This window comes from Lagopus muta, chromosome 5 (assembly GCF_023343835.1).
Source record: "Lagopus muta isolate bLagMut1 chromosome 5, bLagMut1 primary, whole genome shotgun sequence".
Classification (NCBI taxonomy): Eukaryota; Metazoa; Chordata; class Aves; order Galliformes; family Phasianidae; genus Lagopus; species Lagopus muta.
The window spans coordinates 26,582,683-26,597,939 of NC_064437.1; the positions used below are offsets into that span (position 1 = coordinate 26,582,683).

The 15,257-nt window shown below is 40.4% G+C and overlaps 1 protein-coding gene across 3 annotated transcripts in view; it reads left to right on the plus strand.

The window, feature by feature from the left end:
• SMG7 (SMG7 nonsense mediated mRNA decay factor) overlaps positions 1-15,257 on the plus strand; it is a 45,090-nt gene that overhangs the window by 12,814 nt on the left and 17,019 nt on the right. For 2 of the 3 annotated variants that reach the window (XM_048944865.1, XM_048944864.1), the window contains exons 2-12: positions 2,690-2,721; positions 3,930-4,047; positions 4,531-4,663; positions 6,929-7,100; positions 7,914-7,985; positions 8,654-8,804; positions 9,141-9,276; positions 11,317-11,479; positions 12,264-12,420; positions 14,394-14,464; positions 14,803-14,863. In XM_048944865.1, coding sequence (XP_048800822.1) covers positions 2,690-2,721; positions 3,930-4,047; positions 4,531-4,663; positions 6,929-7,100; positions 7,914-7,985; positions 8,654-8,804; positions 9,141-9,276; positions 11,317-11,479; positions 12,264-12,420; positions 14,394-14,464; positions 14,803-14,863 — 1,266 coding nt within the window. The remainder of the gene's footprint in view (positions 1-2,689; positions 2,722-3,929; positions 4,048-4,530; positions 4,664-6,928; positions 7,101-7,913; positions 7,986-8,653; positions 8,805-9,140; positions 9,277-11,316; positions 11,480-12,263; positions 12,421-14,393; positions 14,465-14,802; positions 14,864-15,257) is intronic. The other variant, XM_048944863.1, reaches the window with a different exon arrangement.

The following is a 15,257-nucleotide window of genomic DNA, read 5'->3' on the forward strand; positions in this document are numbered from 1 at the left end:
CTGCTGGGGAAAAGCGAATGGAGTTCCCCTTCAGGCATGGTGGAAAGCAGTGTGTTGTGCTGTGTTTCTATGAGGTCAGGGTTTTTTGTGGGTGTTGTAAGATGTGTCATGCCATCGCAGATCTTTCCTGGCTCTTCCTCACTGTGTAAATGAAGGAGTGTGTCCTTTAGACGTTAAACTAGTTTACTGACTTGAATGGGAAGTGATCGTATTTGAGCTTCAAGCTCAACTAAAACACAGAACTGAATATGTATTTAATTAGGAAACTTAACAGGATAGCTATCACAGTATACCAAGCTGTATGTCCTAACAAAGGTGCTAGGAATATGATATTTGATGAGCTATGGTTTGTTAGTCCAGAGTCAAAAAAGCAGAAACTGGTTGGGTAGATGCACTTGAAGGCTGAACTGCTGAGGCAAACCAGTTAGGGAGCTACTTGAGAATGGTATTAAAATGATAAAATGTGAGTGAGATGCACCAAGCTTGCTGGCAGGCAACACGTTTTTGCAGCAGAGTGAGTCATTCTGATGCAATATTAGCTGGTTCAAAAATATAGGGACAAAAACCTTGATTACCAAATGCCCAATGATATTTGTAAATGCCAATTTATGTACATTTGTACTGCATGAAACTTCTGCAGGTGTCAGTAAGCCCTGGTGTGTACCCGCTCCAGGCATCAGCAAACACTTCAGTAAAGGCTGCTGTGGGAGCCTTATCCTTAGGAGCGGCGCGCTGGTGTGAGACCTGCCTCATTCCTTTGGTCTCAAGGAAATGTTGAAGTAATCCAATGCTTTTTATTATAAAAATGTAGTGATAATCTCTTTAGTGTATTGTGCTGCGAGCTTATCAAATAAGCAAGGCAGATTGCCTTACAGCTAGTGATGAGATTAGTATGACAGGTACTTGTCCTGGGAGCTTGTGAGGATGGCTGTACAAATCAGAGCTAGGCGTTTTTTGATGGGGGGAATTCAGGCAAAAATGTTCTTCCGTAGCATTTTCAAGGAGGAGTTGCACAGAAATATGGAAGGTTGAAGTGTAAGTGCCTAACTTCACAGCCAGAGCAGGGCCAGTTCCAGACACTCTGGTGATGCTCTTGCAGAGTGCCTTTCAGTAATTGCACGCATTTGGCTGAGGCTCTTTTAGTCTAAACTCTCCAGGAAACAGGTCTTCAAAGCTTTCTGAGGAAAGAAGAGGTTTTATAATGGTGCTGCTTGTGTTTCCCTCTTACAGAGCTGGTACTTAATATAGTAGCAGGTAGTTCTACCCCTGTGAGTTTTGGAGGAGCAGTTCTTGGGCAGGAGGAGAATTTGAGGATGGTGTTTGCTGGGCAATGCCATGTGTCCTGCTTGGGCTGAGCTTCTGTAGGGTTCATGGCTCAGCTCAAAGGGAGAGGCTTACAAAACTGCCAGGTGTGTAAAGGGCAAGCCAAACTGTACTGGCTTGGCTGTTTAAAAACAAGTCAGCTTCTCTTGTGAGCAGTTACATTTCAAACACCCAAGTCGTGGCACTGCAGGGTTTGCTCAGCTCTGTGCTTTTTAGGACTCGTGGGTCCTTCATCAGCTGTGGGCTGATGAATGCTCCTTCCCTTTGCACTGTCTCAGGGCTGGGAGAAATGCTCATTGGCTCTCAGCTTCTCACTGTACAGTTTCCAAACTTTTCCTTTTCCACCAGCATTTATGTCTGGTCTCATCTGCCAGCACTTACTACTGTCAATAGATTAAAAAAAAAAAAATCTTGGAAGAAATAAACTACAAATGTTATGAAAAACCTAGGATAGGTTAAACTTGAGAAAAATGGGTGAGGAAGGTACAGTTTTACTTCTGTTAGGATATTCTACATTTAAGTACAGCCCTGGGAGTATCCCATTGCTCCCTGGCAGGTGTGTTGGTTCCCAGTGACCAGAATGAGTGGTTGGACACATTTCTGCAATTAGTACAGTCAGAAAGCCTTGTGAAGGGGCTTGCCAGCGTGCACCTTGCCTGTGGAGTGCTGGCATCAGCCTGATACCTTTAATACTGATGTGAGTCTCAGAAGCTTTGCTCTTATATGTGGCCAGGACGTGGAACTGACTGTAGTGGATCACCCATAGAAGCCATTCTTTCTTGATGCTCTTCAGCCAGCCTTTCTTTGAACAGTCGTTCTTGCCATGACTTTTGTGAGGCAGTGCAAGGGGAAATACCTGGGGAAGCCATAGTTCTTGCGGTGTCTCTTCATAGGGGAGGCTGGTAGGGTGTGCAGAGGTGTGGGAAGGCTGCAGCAAGGTGCTGACAGGCACTGGTGGCAGTCTTCAGTGCTCTGGAAGCATTTCACGTGTGGTGACTTAAGAGTGAATTTCACATTCCCAGTTACAGGTAAGCAAGTGCCGTTTATATGCCAAGCCACTGCTGCCAGGCAAACCTTACAGTGCTGTGTAATATTCTTTAGTTCTTAGTTTTTTTTCTGAAATAGACTTAATCTAAGCAGGGAAAGTTGAACAATTTACTTTTATTATGGTGTGGAAGTATAAGAAAATATCGATAAACAGCAATAACTCAAATCTATAACTCAGGTAGTAAGCTGGATGGCAGTTTAGTTTGCAGGCACCCTCTCAGGAGCTGGCCCTGTTTTCTATGCTCACAGTTGCATGAATGTGGTTTAGCATAACTTGATCAGTGTCTTTCTAATTTATTGTTTGATCACTTTCTTACAGGCAGGCAGAAGTCCTGAAGGCTGACATGACAGGTAATTGCCTTTGTTATGTAGCAGATCTGGCTAATACTGTTTGCTTATTGTTTGTCTTTCTTTCCTGTGCTCCTTGTGCTTACGTTCGTGAGAACGCAGCATTATGTTAAAAGATTGTTCTCTGCATGTGAATAAATATCAATGTAATCTTAGCAACTATGCTAGTCTCTTCTATATCTGAAATATGTTTTCTTAAAGCTGAATGTGAGTGTGTTAAAAAGCATTTGGAAACAGATCATGTTCCTATTACTCTCCCTTTTGGGGATGAGAAAGAAACTTCTGTCCAGGCTGTCACAGGAACTGCTGCACTTTGGGTTAGCAGGGGATAGGATCGTGCTGGTTTACAGAAAACTGGGTGATGGAAATGTTGATCCCAACACTACCACGTGTGTTACAACATGCTACAAGCTGACTTTTAAACTTTGATTATTTATGGAAAATGAGAGTGTTTATATTAATGTCTCAACCACTAGAATGATGAACCCATGCCTGCATAACAAACCCATGCTCAGCCGAGATTAGTGTCTTGGTGTAGCACATGCAGCAGGTTGGTGGGGTCCCTGTAGGAACATCCTGACTGTTCAGATCCATCTAGCCCAGCAGAAGTGGCTGCCCCATTAGCAGAGTGTCTTCCTTGGGGCAGCGTGTGTCTTGTGTGCTTCAGCAGCCCCAGCCCAGGTGATTTTACAAGGCTTGGGCAACTATGCTGTGTAATCTGTGATAGCAAGGGACTGTGTTTGCGCTCACCTCAAATGATGTAGAGCAGATGGCAGCAAAGTGTTTAGAAACTGGCAAGCACACAGCCATACTTCCCGGTGGTGTTCTCCTAAACAGCATTAGCTCACGGACTCTCCTACTTACTTGCACTTGATGGATTTCTTTTCTACTAAGTTTTTCAGCCTCCTCTGGATTTTTAAAATTCATCTAGTGACAAGAAGTTCTGCAACATAATGGCTTATGGAGAGTCGCCCCTTTTTGTTTCTCCAAGTTTTCTGCCACTGACTTTGCTAATCTCTAGTTACTTTATTATAGGATAAGTTAATCCCCAGTCCCTCTGTGGTTTTTGTATTTCAGAGTTCTCACGAATCTGTGAGACAAATGGGTGTTTGGCATCTTGTGTTGTATTTTTTCATTTGGTAGGACAGTGAATAATCAATATAATTTGAGTATTTAAAAACTATTGTCTACTTTTACTTTTTGTTGCTCAGATTCAAAGCTGGGTCCAGCGGAAGTCTGGACTTCCAGACAAGCTCTACAGGACTTATATCAGAAAATGCTTGTGACTGATTTGGAGTATGCTTTAGATAAAAAAGTGGAGCAGGACCTGTAAGTACACATCAATAAATCAGTGTGTGTGTAATGTGTGCTGATGAGCAGGAATCCCCAGTGCTTACAGAAAAGTGATTTGTTTCCTATGAAATGATTGCCTTATTTCCTTTAAAGTGAGAGCTGTGTTGGGGTGGAAAGTGAGAATTCACTGTGGATTAGATTGAGAGAGTTCTACAGATGAGTATTTTACTTCTGTCAGTTAGCAGCAACCGTGTCATGCAGGATTGAGTTTTGGTAAGCAAAGTGAAAGAAAGGAGAGAAGGAAGGGAACGTTAGCTATACAGTATCAGGATTGATTTCTGTGGTATTGAGAGGAGGGGAGAGATGATTCTTCCTGATTTAATATTTCTACCCTGAATGATGTCTGAATTTAATGCACTTCATTTTCACGTTTAACGCTATATAATTAAACAGGTCTTTCCTATTTCTTGGTATAAGATGCTTTCAAAATAAAAAGGAAAGGATTTCTTTTGTTTTCAGTTGGAATCATGCCTTTAAAAATCAGATCACAACGCTACAGGGTCAAGCGAAAAATAGAGCAAATCCAAATCGCAGCGAAGTTCAGGCAAACCTTTCTCTGTTCTTGGAGGCAGCTAGTGGCTTCTACACACAGGTGAGTTGCAACAAATCTCTTGGTTGTGATACATCTGCATAGTCTGGAAGCATGCGTGCTGCAGTCATATGCCACATGCATGTGGGTCATTTGTAAAGCTTTGATTGACCTCTGTCAGTTCTCCTGCTCGACCAACTGCTTGTTCCCAAATGTGGATGCACTGAGGATTTGCATGATGGCATGTTTCTGTGTCCCTTCCTTGTAACTCTTATGCCAGCTGTTAGCACTGAGTTAATGTTTTCCAGGAGCTATCTACAATAAATACAGCTTATTTTTTTGTGATAAAGCCTGACTTAGTGCCTACCACTGTTGTGTATATAAATAGCAGGGCTGTCCCAAAGAGTATTGTTTCCCATAACAGCTTGCTGGTTTTTTTTTTTTTTTTTATCAGTTTGTAGGCTTACAAGCACATCTTCACTCTTAATTCTATGTTTTTGTCAGAAGTTCTTTGAAATTGGAAGCTTCAGATATAGCTCTTCCTGTTAAGTAAAGCTATATAGATGTGTGATCTTGTGTTAGGTATCTTCTGTGAGTTTTCAGTTCACTTCAGAAGCATGTTCATGTATTTATTCATCACTGCCATTTTTTGCTTTGTCTCTTTGCATGGTTAGATTTCAGCTTGTAGAATTCTGAAGAGAAAGTTAGCGTGTGGTAATGGCCTTTTTACAGCTAACTTGCCTTTTTTTTTTTTTTCCCCATTTGTTATGTGCTTGAGGAACTCGGTCAGTGCTGTCACCTGTAAATCAAGTAGTGCCCTGACTAATTGTTTTATCATGGCTAGTCTGTGCTGACTTTGGGTTGCAATGTGCAGCATAGGTCCTTCTTTCTTCTTCAGTTCTGGGTTTGATTTTTGACCATGTGCAAAGCAATCCCTTTTTTTTTCTTTATTTTTTTTTTTTTTCCCTCCCAGTAACTGCATTGATTTCTTTTTGTTCCATTTATTTTTCCTTGGGCATTGCTTTCTGGGTTGCTTCTTGTTGGAAGCAGCCAGTTGGACAGGCTGTGGCTTGGTTGCCAAGAGCTGTCTGCCATCTACATCATTTGTCTTGCAAGTCTTTCTTGCTAGCAGTACTTCAGGAAACTTTGTTCTTCTGTATGACACCACAGAATCGGTTGTCTTTCTCAGTTTGTCATGTTAATCATTCCATTTTTAGTCCAAAGACTGCTCAGCCGCGATACCTGCTTTCCAACAGCGAGGTCTTTATAAATGGCATTTTGGAAAGAGCATGAATTCTCATGATTCAGCATGTTGGAAGATGTCTAGTTTCTCTTTTATCCTTTTATCTGTATGAGGTTCCTCTTGTTTTGTTTTTTTTAATCTCCTTACCCATCTACTCTGTCTTTTATACAGTAGATCTAACACCAACCGTTTTCTGCAGCAAATAAACAACGCATTGAATCTTTAGCTGCTGGCAGTGCACATCTCTTATCAGTCCTTGGCTTTTTGAATGCATTTCTCTGGAAGTGGGACTCAGGTTTATTTTCTTTGGAGATTGAGTGTGTTCCCACCAGGGAGAAAGTCTGATAATTTTTACTTGGATTTCCAACTATGTAACTTGGTAGAACAAATCATTCATTTCAAGATGACTCGATGGAGTCCATCAGGAAAAACATTAAAAGCACTAATTAGAATGTCAAAGTTCAGCTTTTCCTTGAATCAAATTTTGAGATATCTGATTAAGTAGCTACTGCCTAGTTCATTGAGTGTTGGCTTAGCACAAATATTTACTGACTTGGCAGTCCACCCAATGGGATAACTCGGCCACTTTTGCCTCATGTTGCCTACAGACTTGGTTTTATTCAAGCTAAACCCCAGGGAGTGCTATTTCTTATGCTTCGAGTTTCTTCAGAAGGTGAATAGCACACCTGTCTGTAATTGTCAGAGAATGGTGTCTGTTCATGTAGGTACCAAAAAAGACTATCCCTGTTTTGAAAACAAATGCAAGACTTCTAGACCTCTGATAATCCATCTCTACTGATGCTTGGTAGTTTGAATAGATGGGAATTGAGGTGCTTACTGCTTTGAGATGCACAGCTCCAGTAAAAATTCTCCTCTCAGTTCTGGGAAGAGTAGAGCAATATAAAGCTGTGACTTCCACATAAAGTAACGCAAATGCTCGTTTAGCAACCTACACTTGATGACTTTAAGCATGTTCAGCTAATCCATGCCTCTGAGCGGTGATTTGTGTGCCAGTTTTGTCTGCTGTTTCAGTGCTGTTCTGATTGCTGCCTCTAACTGCTCCTAAATTAAACCTGTTCTTCCAGTTATTACAGGAATTGTGCACAGTTTTTAATGTAGACTTGCCATGTCGTGTGAAGTCTTCCCAGCTGGGAATCATTAGCAATAAACAGACGCACACCAGCGCCATAGTGAAGCCACAGTCTAGCTCCTGCTCCTACATCTGCCAGCACTGCCTTGTCCACCTCGGAGATATTGGTGAGTTTTTAAAGCAAGAAGAGATGGGACATTGAGTTCTGCCTCTGTGTTTAACTTTCACAGCAAGGAATCTGTGCGAGTGTGCTCCAAATTAGTGGCTGGTGGTGTACTTGGCTGTTGCAGGGGAAAGCAGCACTGTTAGATATTTTTTTTATGTGTTAAACTTTAATGTATGGAGACGTTCAAGGGTGGCTTTGTAGTGATGTGGTAGGATCTTGTGACCTAGCATACTGACTGCATAGTCCATGCTATAGCTGGTGGGAGCAGTGAACTGTTGAAACTGGTAAGTATTAGAAAAACTTGTTGCAGCAGGCTTCTCCATTTCAGAACATTACTTTTAAATCCCTTGTATACGAGGAAGATGATTAGGAATCCAGCCTTTCGTAAATGAGGTTTTGATTTTGACATTAAATTTGACAGACAAATTCCTTTGAATAGAACTAAATGTTGTAAGAAGCTCTTTTTTTAGAGGAATCTGCAGTTGTTTATGTAATGATCTAAAAGTAGGTGTAGTTGCTGGTTGTGCAGATAAGTATAAAAAATGTATTTGTAGCTCCTTGGATGTGTTGCTGTTGGCACAGCATCTTTCTAAATAAAAAATGATAAGCCATGACAACTGAACCTGAGGTAAAAGGATGTCTTTAAAAAATTCAACTTGTTGAATCTTCGTGCTGTTTGGCATAGTTGTAAGTGCTGATACTTATTTCTAAAACGGTAATAAAGCACTCCTGGGGTAAACTGGATTGTACTAAAGTAAGTTCAGGAAGATTGCTTTTGTTTGGTCTCAATTTGTTGGGTTTTTTGTTTCTTTAGCTCGATATAGGAATCAGACAAGCCAGGCAGAGTCTTACTACAGACATGCAGCTCAGCTTGTCCCTTCTAATGGTGAGTTGGGGATACTGATTAGTCTCATAATTTGAAAGGAAGATTTGAAGTGTCTGCCTTGTGTAGTGGTTGGAAACAACTGTACAAGAAAAGCCTAATCCATCAGTAAATCATTTAGGTAATAGCTGTTTGCCTGATCTGTGTCAATTTTCTTTTTTTGGAAGTATTTAATAACATGGCTTCACTCAGACTTTTACTGCTGCATTATGCTGAATTAGTCATTCAATTTTTTAGCTATATCTTAACTATTCTTCATCTTATAATAAAAATTTTACACTGCAGGCAAAAATATGAACTGTTGATATTTAATTTCTTTCATGAGGTAAAACTGGATCAGGTCTTACCTAATTATAGGGTAATAAATATGTTGGTGGTAGAAGCCTAGTTTGAAAGTATCTTATTTATACAAGAAGCTTGCAGAGTGTTTGTTATCTAATTTTGAAGGATATGGTTAAAAAAAAAATCTATGCCACAAATGTCAAAGCTTTTTCTTTTGAATAATACTGATAATTAGGCTGGAAGAAAAGGCTGAGCAGACTAATCTGAATCTTGTCTCTTGAAAATTTTAGGACTTTTGACTCCCTTTTAAAGTGACCAGGCTTGAACTCAAATCTAACCCACTTCACTTAATGACACTTGTTGGACAACTTGTCTTTTCTCTCCTTCAGGTCAGCCTTATAATCAGTTGGCTATTCTAGCTTCTTCCAAAGGAGACCACTTGACCACAATTTTCTACTACTGCAGAAGCATTGCTGTGAAATTTCCTTTCCCAGCTGCATCCACTAACCTACAAAAAGCACTTTCTAAAGCACTGGAAAGGTGAGGCTAAGCATGATGTATTTTGTTCAGATAGGATGGAGGAGGTTGCCTCCCTTGCCAGAACTTAGTTGTGTTTGGTAGTGGAAACTGAAGTCCTTAGACATCCCTTTCCAGTCAGAACATTGTTATGCATGAGTGCAACAAAGGGTATTCTGTGTCTGGGATGCTTTTAGTGCAAGTAGGGAGTGCAGGACAAAATCATGTTGTGCCAACATGAAAAAGCAGCCTTGCATGGACGTTGCTCCTTCTTGAACTTCACAGAGAAAGCTTGTAATGTTACGTGCAGCTCTGTTTAATTCCATAGACTGAAGCCAGGTGTTTTTTTTCTGACCATAGTCGTGATGAGGTGAAGACTCGATGGAGTGTGTCTGACTTCATCAAGGCATTTATTAAATTCCATGGCCACGTGTACCTGAGTAAGAGCTTGGAGAAGCTGAGCCCTCTTCGAGAAAAGCTGGAAGAACAGTTCAAGGTTAGTTCTAACAAGTATTAATTAGTATATTGAAGAGAATATTTTTAGTGGCAGAGTTCTGAAATTACAGTCCAATAATAACATTTTTCACGCGCTAAAGCAAGTGGAGCTCAAGTAGCCAGTTATGGAAGGTTTGCGTCACAGTTAATAGTGGATAGTTCTGTTGACTTCTGCAAAATATTAGGATATTTTTCCCATTTGATACGTGGCGTGTTGGTGTATAAATCCGTGAAGGCAGCTGATTCTCTGCTCCTCAACCTGGATGATTCTTGGATACCTCTGCAAAAGTACCTGCTTAATCTGGAAAGTCTTGGCTCAGTTGCCTGAAGAGTTTTGAATGCTTCATTTCTGGATGGCATACCATCACTCCCACTGGTTAATAAGACTGCTTTTAATCTTCCTCAGACAACTAGCTTCTCTTGTCAGTGGCTTGCCTTTGAAAGTACAACCTTAATTTGTGCGTAGACCAGGGCTATTCAGAACATGTTTCCTCTGGAAAATCCAGGAGTACCTATTAATTATGCAGACAGCTCATTAAGCTGAACAATACAGCAAAGACTGAAACAGAGGGAACTTTTAAAACTATGGGTGCAAGATAGTACAACTTCAAAGTGGATATACAGCATTGTCTGTTATGTGCCTTCTGGAAACATCTTCACTAGTAGAAAATGAGCAGCATGGATAAGTTCAATAGAGCAAATGGAGTAGATGTTTTTCCAAATGAAAAAAAGGGAGTGGGTCTTAGCAACTTAAAGAAATACAGGTCATCTTCGTAGTGTCAGTTTACGTTTCATTGTGCATTAAAAATGCTAGGTCCAAACAGTCACTGAAATAAAAGCAGGGCTAGACTTGTATGAGCTTTGAATGTGAGCTGCTTAAGTGCTAAGAGTTTTTCAAAATTAAATAATTGTGTCTCTCTTTGTGTTGTTGACTGTTGAGCAAGTTCTGCTTTTTCCACAATGCTTATAATCAATAACTACAAGCATTGCTCAGGCTTGTGGCTCAGGCCTTACTTTTTTAATTGATCCACAGTGTTGAAATAGAGCTAATTGAGCCCTATTTTATTGCTTGGATTGCTTTTGTTTACATCATGCAATGCTTAATTCACTAGAGAGTAACTCTTCTGACTTAGATGACTTGAATGTGGATGTGAAGTTGTTTGGATGGAGGATAACGACTGATTTGTGTGGCTGATGTTAATTGTGAATTTGGAAAGCAGTTGTAGGGGCAGGAGTGTTCGGCCAGGCCCATGGCTCTGCTCCTGCCAGCACCAATGGTTTGAATTGCCAACTGGCAAGTGCTTCGTGCCTTTAACAACCAAGGTTGCATACAGAACTGACATTTTTTTCTGATGCTTACACTGGTTAAGCAGTTTGCCTGTCTGACTGTTGTCTGAAACAGAACAGATTGGTTGTGATTTAGAATCTATATATTTATGTATTTATTTATTTATTTTTCCACTTAGTACTCCCAAAAACTGTTTCTTCTCCTGTTCCGAGAAATGTGTTCTACAGCGTACCTACTGACATGCATTTGTAAATAGCTTGTGCTATTGCAGGCAACCACAGCACTCTACGACACATGAAGTTAGATGTGGAATTAGTCTTTAATACGTAATCACTCAGTGGTTAACTTTTCCTGTTGTCTTTGTTTTAAAATGTTGCCTTATCACTGATATTTCTTGGAAAGGCTGAGAAGAGCAGCAGGCACGCGCGCTCCTGCAATTCTTGCATTGCATTACAGTGCTGTAATTGCACATTACAGCCACACTTTTTCTGGAAGAGAACCACTCCTAAGGGCTCTTTGATTTGTTACCTCTGTGAGCAAAAACCCTGGGTTTAACAGCAGGCATCTGCCTGTGTCCTGCTGGGAGTGCCTTGTGCTGCACTATTAGTGAGGACCTGAAAAAATGTAGAACGAGTGTTGCCTTGAGGGCAGAAACATTAGTCCAGCAGTGCAGTAGCAGCTACTCTCATCCTTTCATGGGGGTGTGCTTTACCATATAAAAATGCACGTTTTATGTATATGTCTCTGTTGCAGAGGTTGTTATTTCAGAAGGCCTTCAATTCTCAGCAGTTGGTACATATTACTGTTATCAATCTGTTTCAACTGCATCACCTGCGAGATTTCAGCAGTGAAACAGAGCAGCACAGTTACAGCCAGGACGAGCAGCTCTGCTGGACACAGCTACTGGCTCTCTTCAGTGAGTATGAAAACTGTTCTTTGTATTCCTTTTGTTTTTACATGGCATCCATTAGTCATTTGCTGTCAAAAGGAGGAAAGTTAAGAGAGAGTGGTTATGCAGGGTCATTCATGTCTAGCGCTGCTGGTGAATGCTGAACTATTTTCTATTTTGCTAGGACTGAGGGTGACCTGGTGCTGACAGACTAGGTCTCAGCTCCTCTGTGCCTTTGATAATGTTATGTAGAAGTGCAGAGAATTCTTGACTTTTGAATTTTTGAGTGCTTAACTCGAAAAGGCTTAAGCTCAGCTTACAAAATCCCTCCAGGTTCCAGCCTGAAGTTCACTGTGAAAGCACCAAGGTCATTTTTATCTGGTGCTGTTTCTAAGCCTGTGTGCTCTAACAGCTGCCTACCTGCAGAGGTACAAATTTGTGTACGTGCTGAGATGGAAAGTGAATAAAATGTGGATAGATGGTTGAGAGCTGACCACTTACAATATGCAAACAAGTATTTTCTGGTCTGATTGTAATGGGGTTCTCACTGAATTTTATTGACTTATTAAAAGAATTTGCATTTTACTTACAAGAGAGGAGGGGAAATAAAAAAAAGGAAAAAACATTCTTCATGGTAGAAGACTACATTATAGGGTGGGGGAAGAGATCTGATCTGCCATTGAATTGGACTGCTGAAAGAACTAGCTCTTAAAAGTATGCTTTTATGACAGGGATTTATTTGATGAGATCATTTGACCAGTTTGAAAGTGTTATTCTTGCACTATTTTTTTTCCCTTTTCTCTCTTTTCAGTGTCCTTTCTTGGAGTTCTGTGCAAGTGCCCTTTACAAAATGACTACCAGGAGGACTCTGGGGCTGCATATCCTCTTCCAGCAGTGAAGGTTTCAATGGACTGGCTGAAACTTAGGCCCAGTGTTTTCCAGGAGGCAGTAGTAGATGAAAGACGGTAGTGAGTGTTAATCTTTCTTTTGATACATTTAATTGCGTAAGGTCATAATGACTGATGATATACAGATTGGTAGGAGAACTGATCCTAGACATTGTTGTTACATCTTCTATGATTTTTGTCATCTGAAAAATGTGCTTACAGTGTTCATAAAACATCAGTGACACATGTGATACATGAGCAATTTCGGTGTTTTATTTGGCTTTAAATTGGCTTCAGGGTTGCTTGTAACTTTTAAAAGTTAAGATCAGAAGAAGATTCTGCTTTGTAATATTTAACTTGAGCATAACTGAGTGTACCATTAGTCAGGTCTGTTGTAATGATTTCTCAGATTTATTGAGGTAGATGGCAGGAAAATACTTGCCTTAATTTCATGCAGTAAGTCATTGGCTTGGGCAGAGCTGGAATCCAGATTTTTTTTGGCTCATGATCGTGGAAATAAATTGCTTTTGGTAGAGAAGGTCTTGAAATGTCAGCACAGATATTACTATTCTGGACTCTTGCTGGTTTTTCACTTCTGCTTCTAATCTCATAAACACGCTTAAATAGTTGAAAACTAACCAACTTGTTTATAGCCTGTGAACTTTCCATTAGTTATAGCAGTTCAGTAGAGTGATTCTGATCTAGTAAATGTTTCTTCAGACTGGAGCAGTTACTGACACAGTTGGATGAGTGTTTTTCCTAGGATTACCACTGGAAAGAAAACAGCATGAAAGCAGCTTGCTTTGCTGCCTTAACCCTACTCCAGACTGGAGGGACATCTGAAATAGGAAAGGCATTTACCTGGAAAGGCCGATGAACCTGTAGACGAGAACTTGAGACAAAAACCAATATATCAGCATTAACCTGTTTCATTTCTTTGGAAAGCAATTTTCCAAACCACATTGCACCTAGATTTTTTACGTGACTACATTGTTCCGATTTAGAGATCTCTTATTATGAAATCTCTTTTATTTCAAATCTGTAGTGAAATGCTGGCATGTACTGTACATTGCAGCAGACTTGTGCTCTCTCTTTTTTCCCTCCTTTTGTTTTTTGTTTTTGTCAGTCACAGGAAGGAGTTATTGCTTATTTTAGCATACAGAAGCAATGTACAACATAATGCAAGCATGTGGCTGAGCCAGGCTTTCAAATGCATGCCGCATTCTGCAGTCCAGGTGCTGGCTGGTGGCTGAAAGCCTGGCTGTGGCTGAAGGAGGACAAATATTCATGTCACTTCTAGCACAACAGGCAACTTCTTAAAATAGTTTGCCTGCTGCTTTCATAGCCACGATGCCCATTGCTAAAGCCAAAGAAGGTTGCCTACACTTTAGGTAATAAATAAGGCAGCCTGTTGGTAGTAGTTAAATGCTAAGCAGCTTTGCAGTGATTGTTGTGATTCTTAAATTATTTGTTCCAAGACCTTTGTAACCAATTTCCAGTCCTAACTTGTATCAGTATTGCTGGGGCAAGCTTGGGTTACTGCCAGCTAACCCCCCACTTTTCATCTCTGTTACTTCAGACCTTCTTACCTTTCTGGTATCTGTTTCAGTGCAACAGAGCTTTGCTAATGTCAGTAGAACGGCAGGTGTATCTCTTACATTTTGTGTCCAAACTGATTCACTTACCATCTTTTGATAGTAGGCAACTGTGGACTGGAAAACACGGATTACAAGCAAGTTCAGATCCCTCTGAACTTTTGCTCATGCAGTGTTTTTGTCTGGTTAAATTCATAGCCAGCTTCCTGAATTGTTGGCTCATGAACATGATACTGCAAGAGTCTGGCTTATTGGGTAGCCTTAGGCTGGCTTTTTGAAAATACCAAGTACTTCAAGGCAGTGATCTTTTCCCTGACGCTTGAGGAAAAACCTTTGATTGGAAATCAGAGAAGTAATATGAACTGTAACAGTGTAATAGATTTCAATATTTCTCTAATAAGGTGAGTGGCTTCCACGTTTTGTGGTTTTCACTTAATTTGTCTGCCTTCTGATTTGCAGCATATGGCCCTGGCTGATTTCTCTTCTAAACAGCTTCCATCCTCATGAAGAAGATCTATCCAATAATAATGGTAAGAATACTTCTGGTCTATGCTTTAAAAACAAACTAACAAAAAAAAAAAACAACAATACAGCCTTTTCTGATGATGTGGGAAATTGCAGTTGAAAGGTAATAGCTGAACAAGTTGTCTTCTATATGAATGCATATGAACACTTGGTAAGTGCTACTTTCTCTTGCTCAGCTGACTATGTTTTATTCTATCTCCTCGGGTTGCAGACTGGCCTAGTACAGTCAAGCACATTAGCAGGAGGCTTCACTGTGTATAGAGACCTTGCTGAGGTGTCTTTTTACTATTCTGTACTAAATGCATTAACGCTTTCCTTATCTTGTTTACTGTCTATTCACCAGCAACCCCCCTTCCAGAAGAATTTGAATTGCAAGGATTCTTGGCTCTGAGACCCTCATTCAGGTGGGTGACAGCTGAAGGCAACTGCTCTTTCTAGTGTTGCTACTTTGGTAGACATTGACCTGTTCCCTATAGTATCTTGCTCATGAATGCATGCTACTGTTGGAATAGATAACATAGGACTCCAGTCTCCATTCTGAAGAGGCAAATAGGTTCTGTGCCAGTCTACAGTAAAGCTCTGAGGAAAGTTACAAGCTCACAGAATTGCTTATGACTTTTTCTTCTGCAATCTTCAGGCTGCTAAACTGAGAGGGGAAAAAAATAAGAAATGAGGAAAATAATTTTTTCAAATATAATAAGTTTTTACTGGTTTTTACTGCTTTTAACTGTGTCCTGTGGCTAATGTCATGCTCCAAAAAAAAGCACCTTTAATATAGAGAATTGGATCTGTAACTTG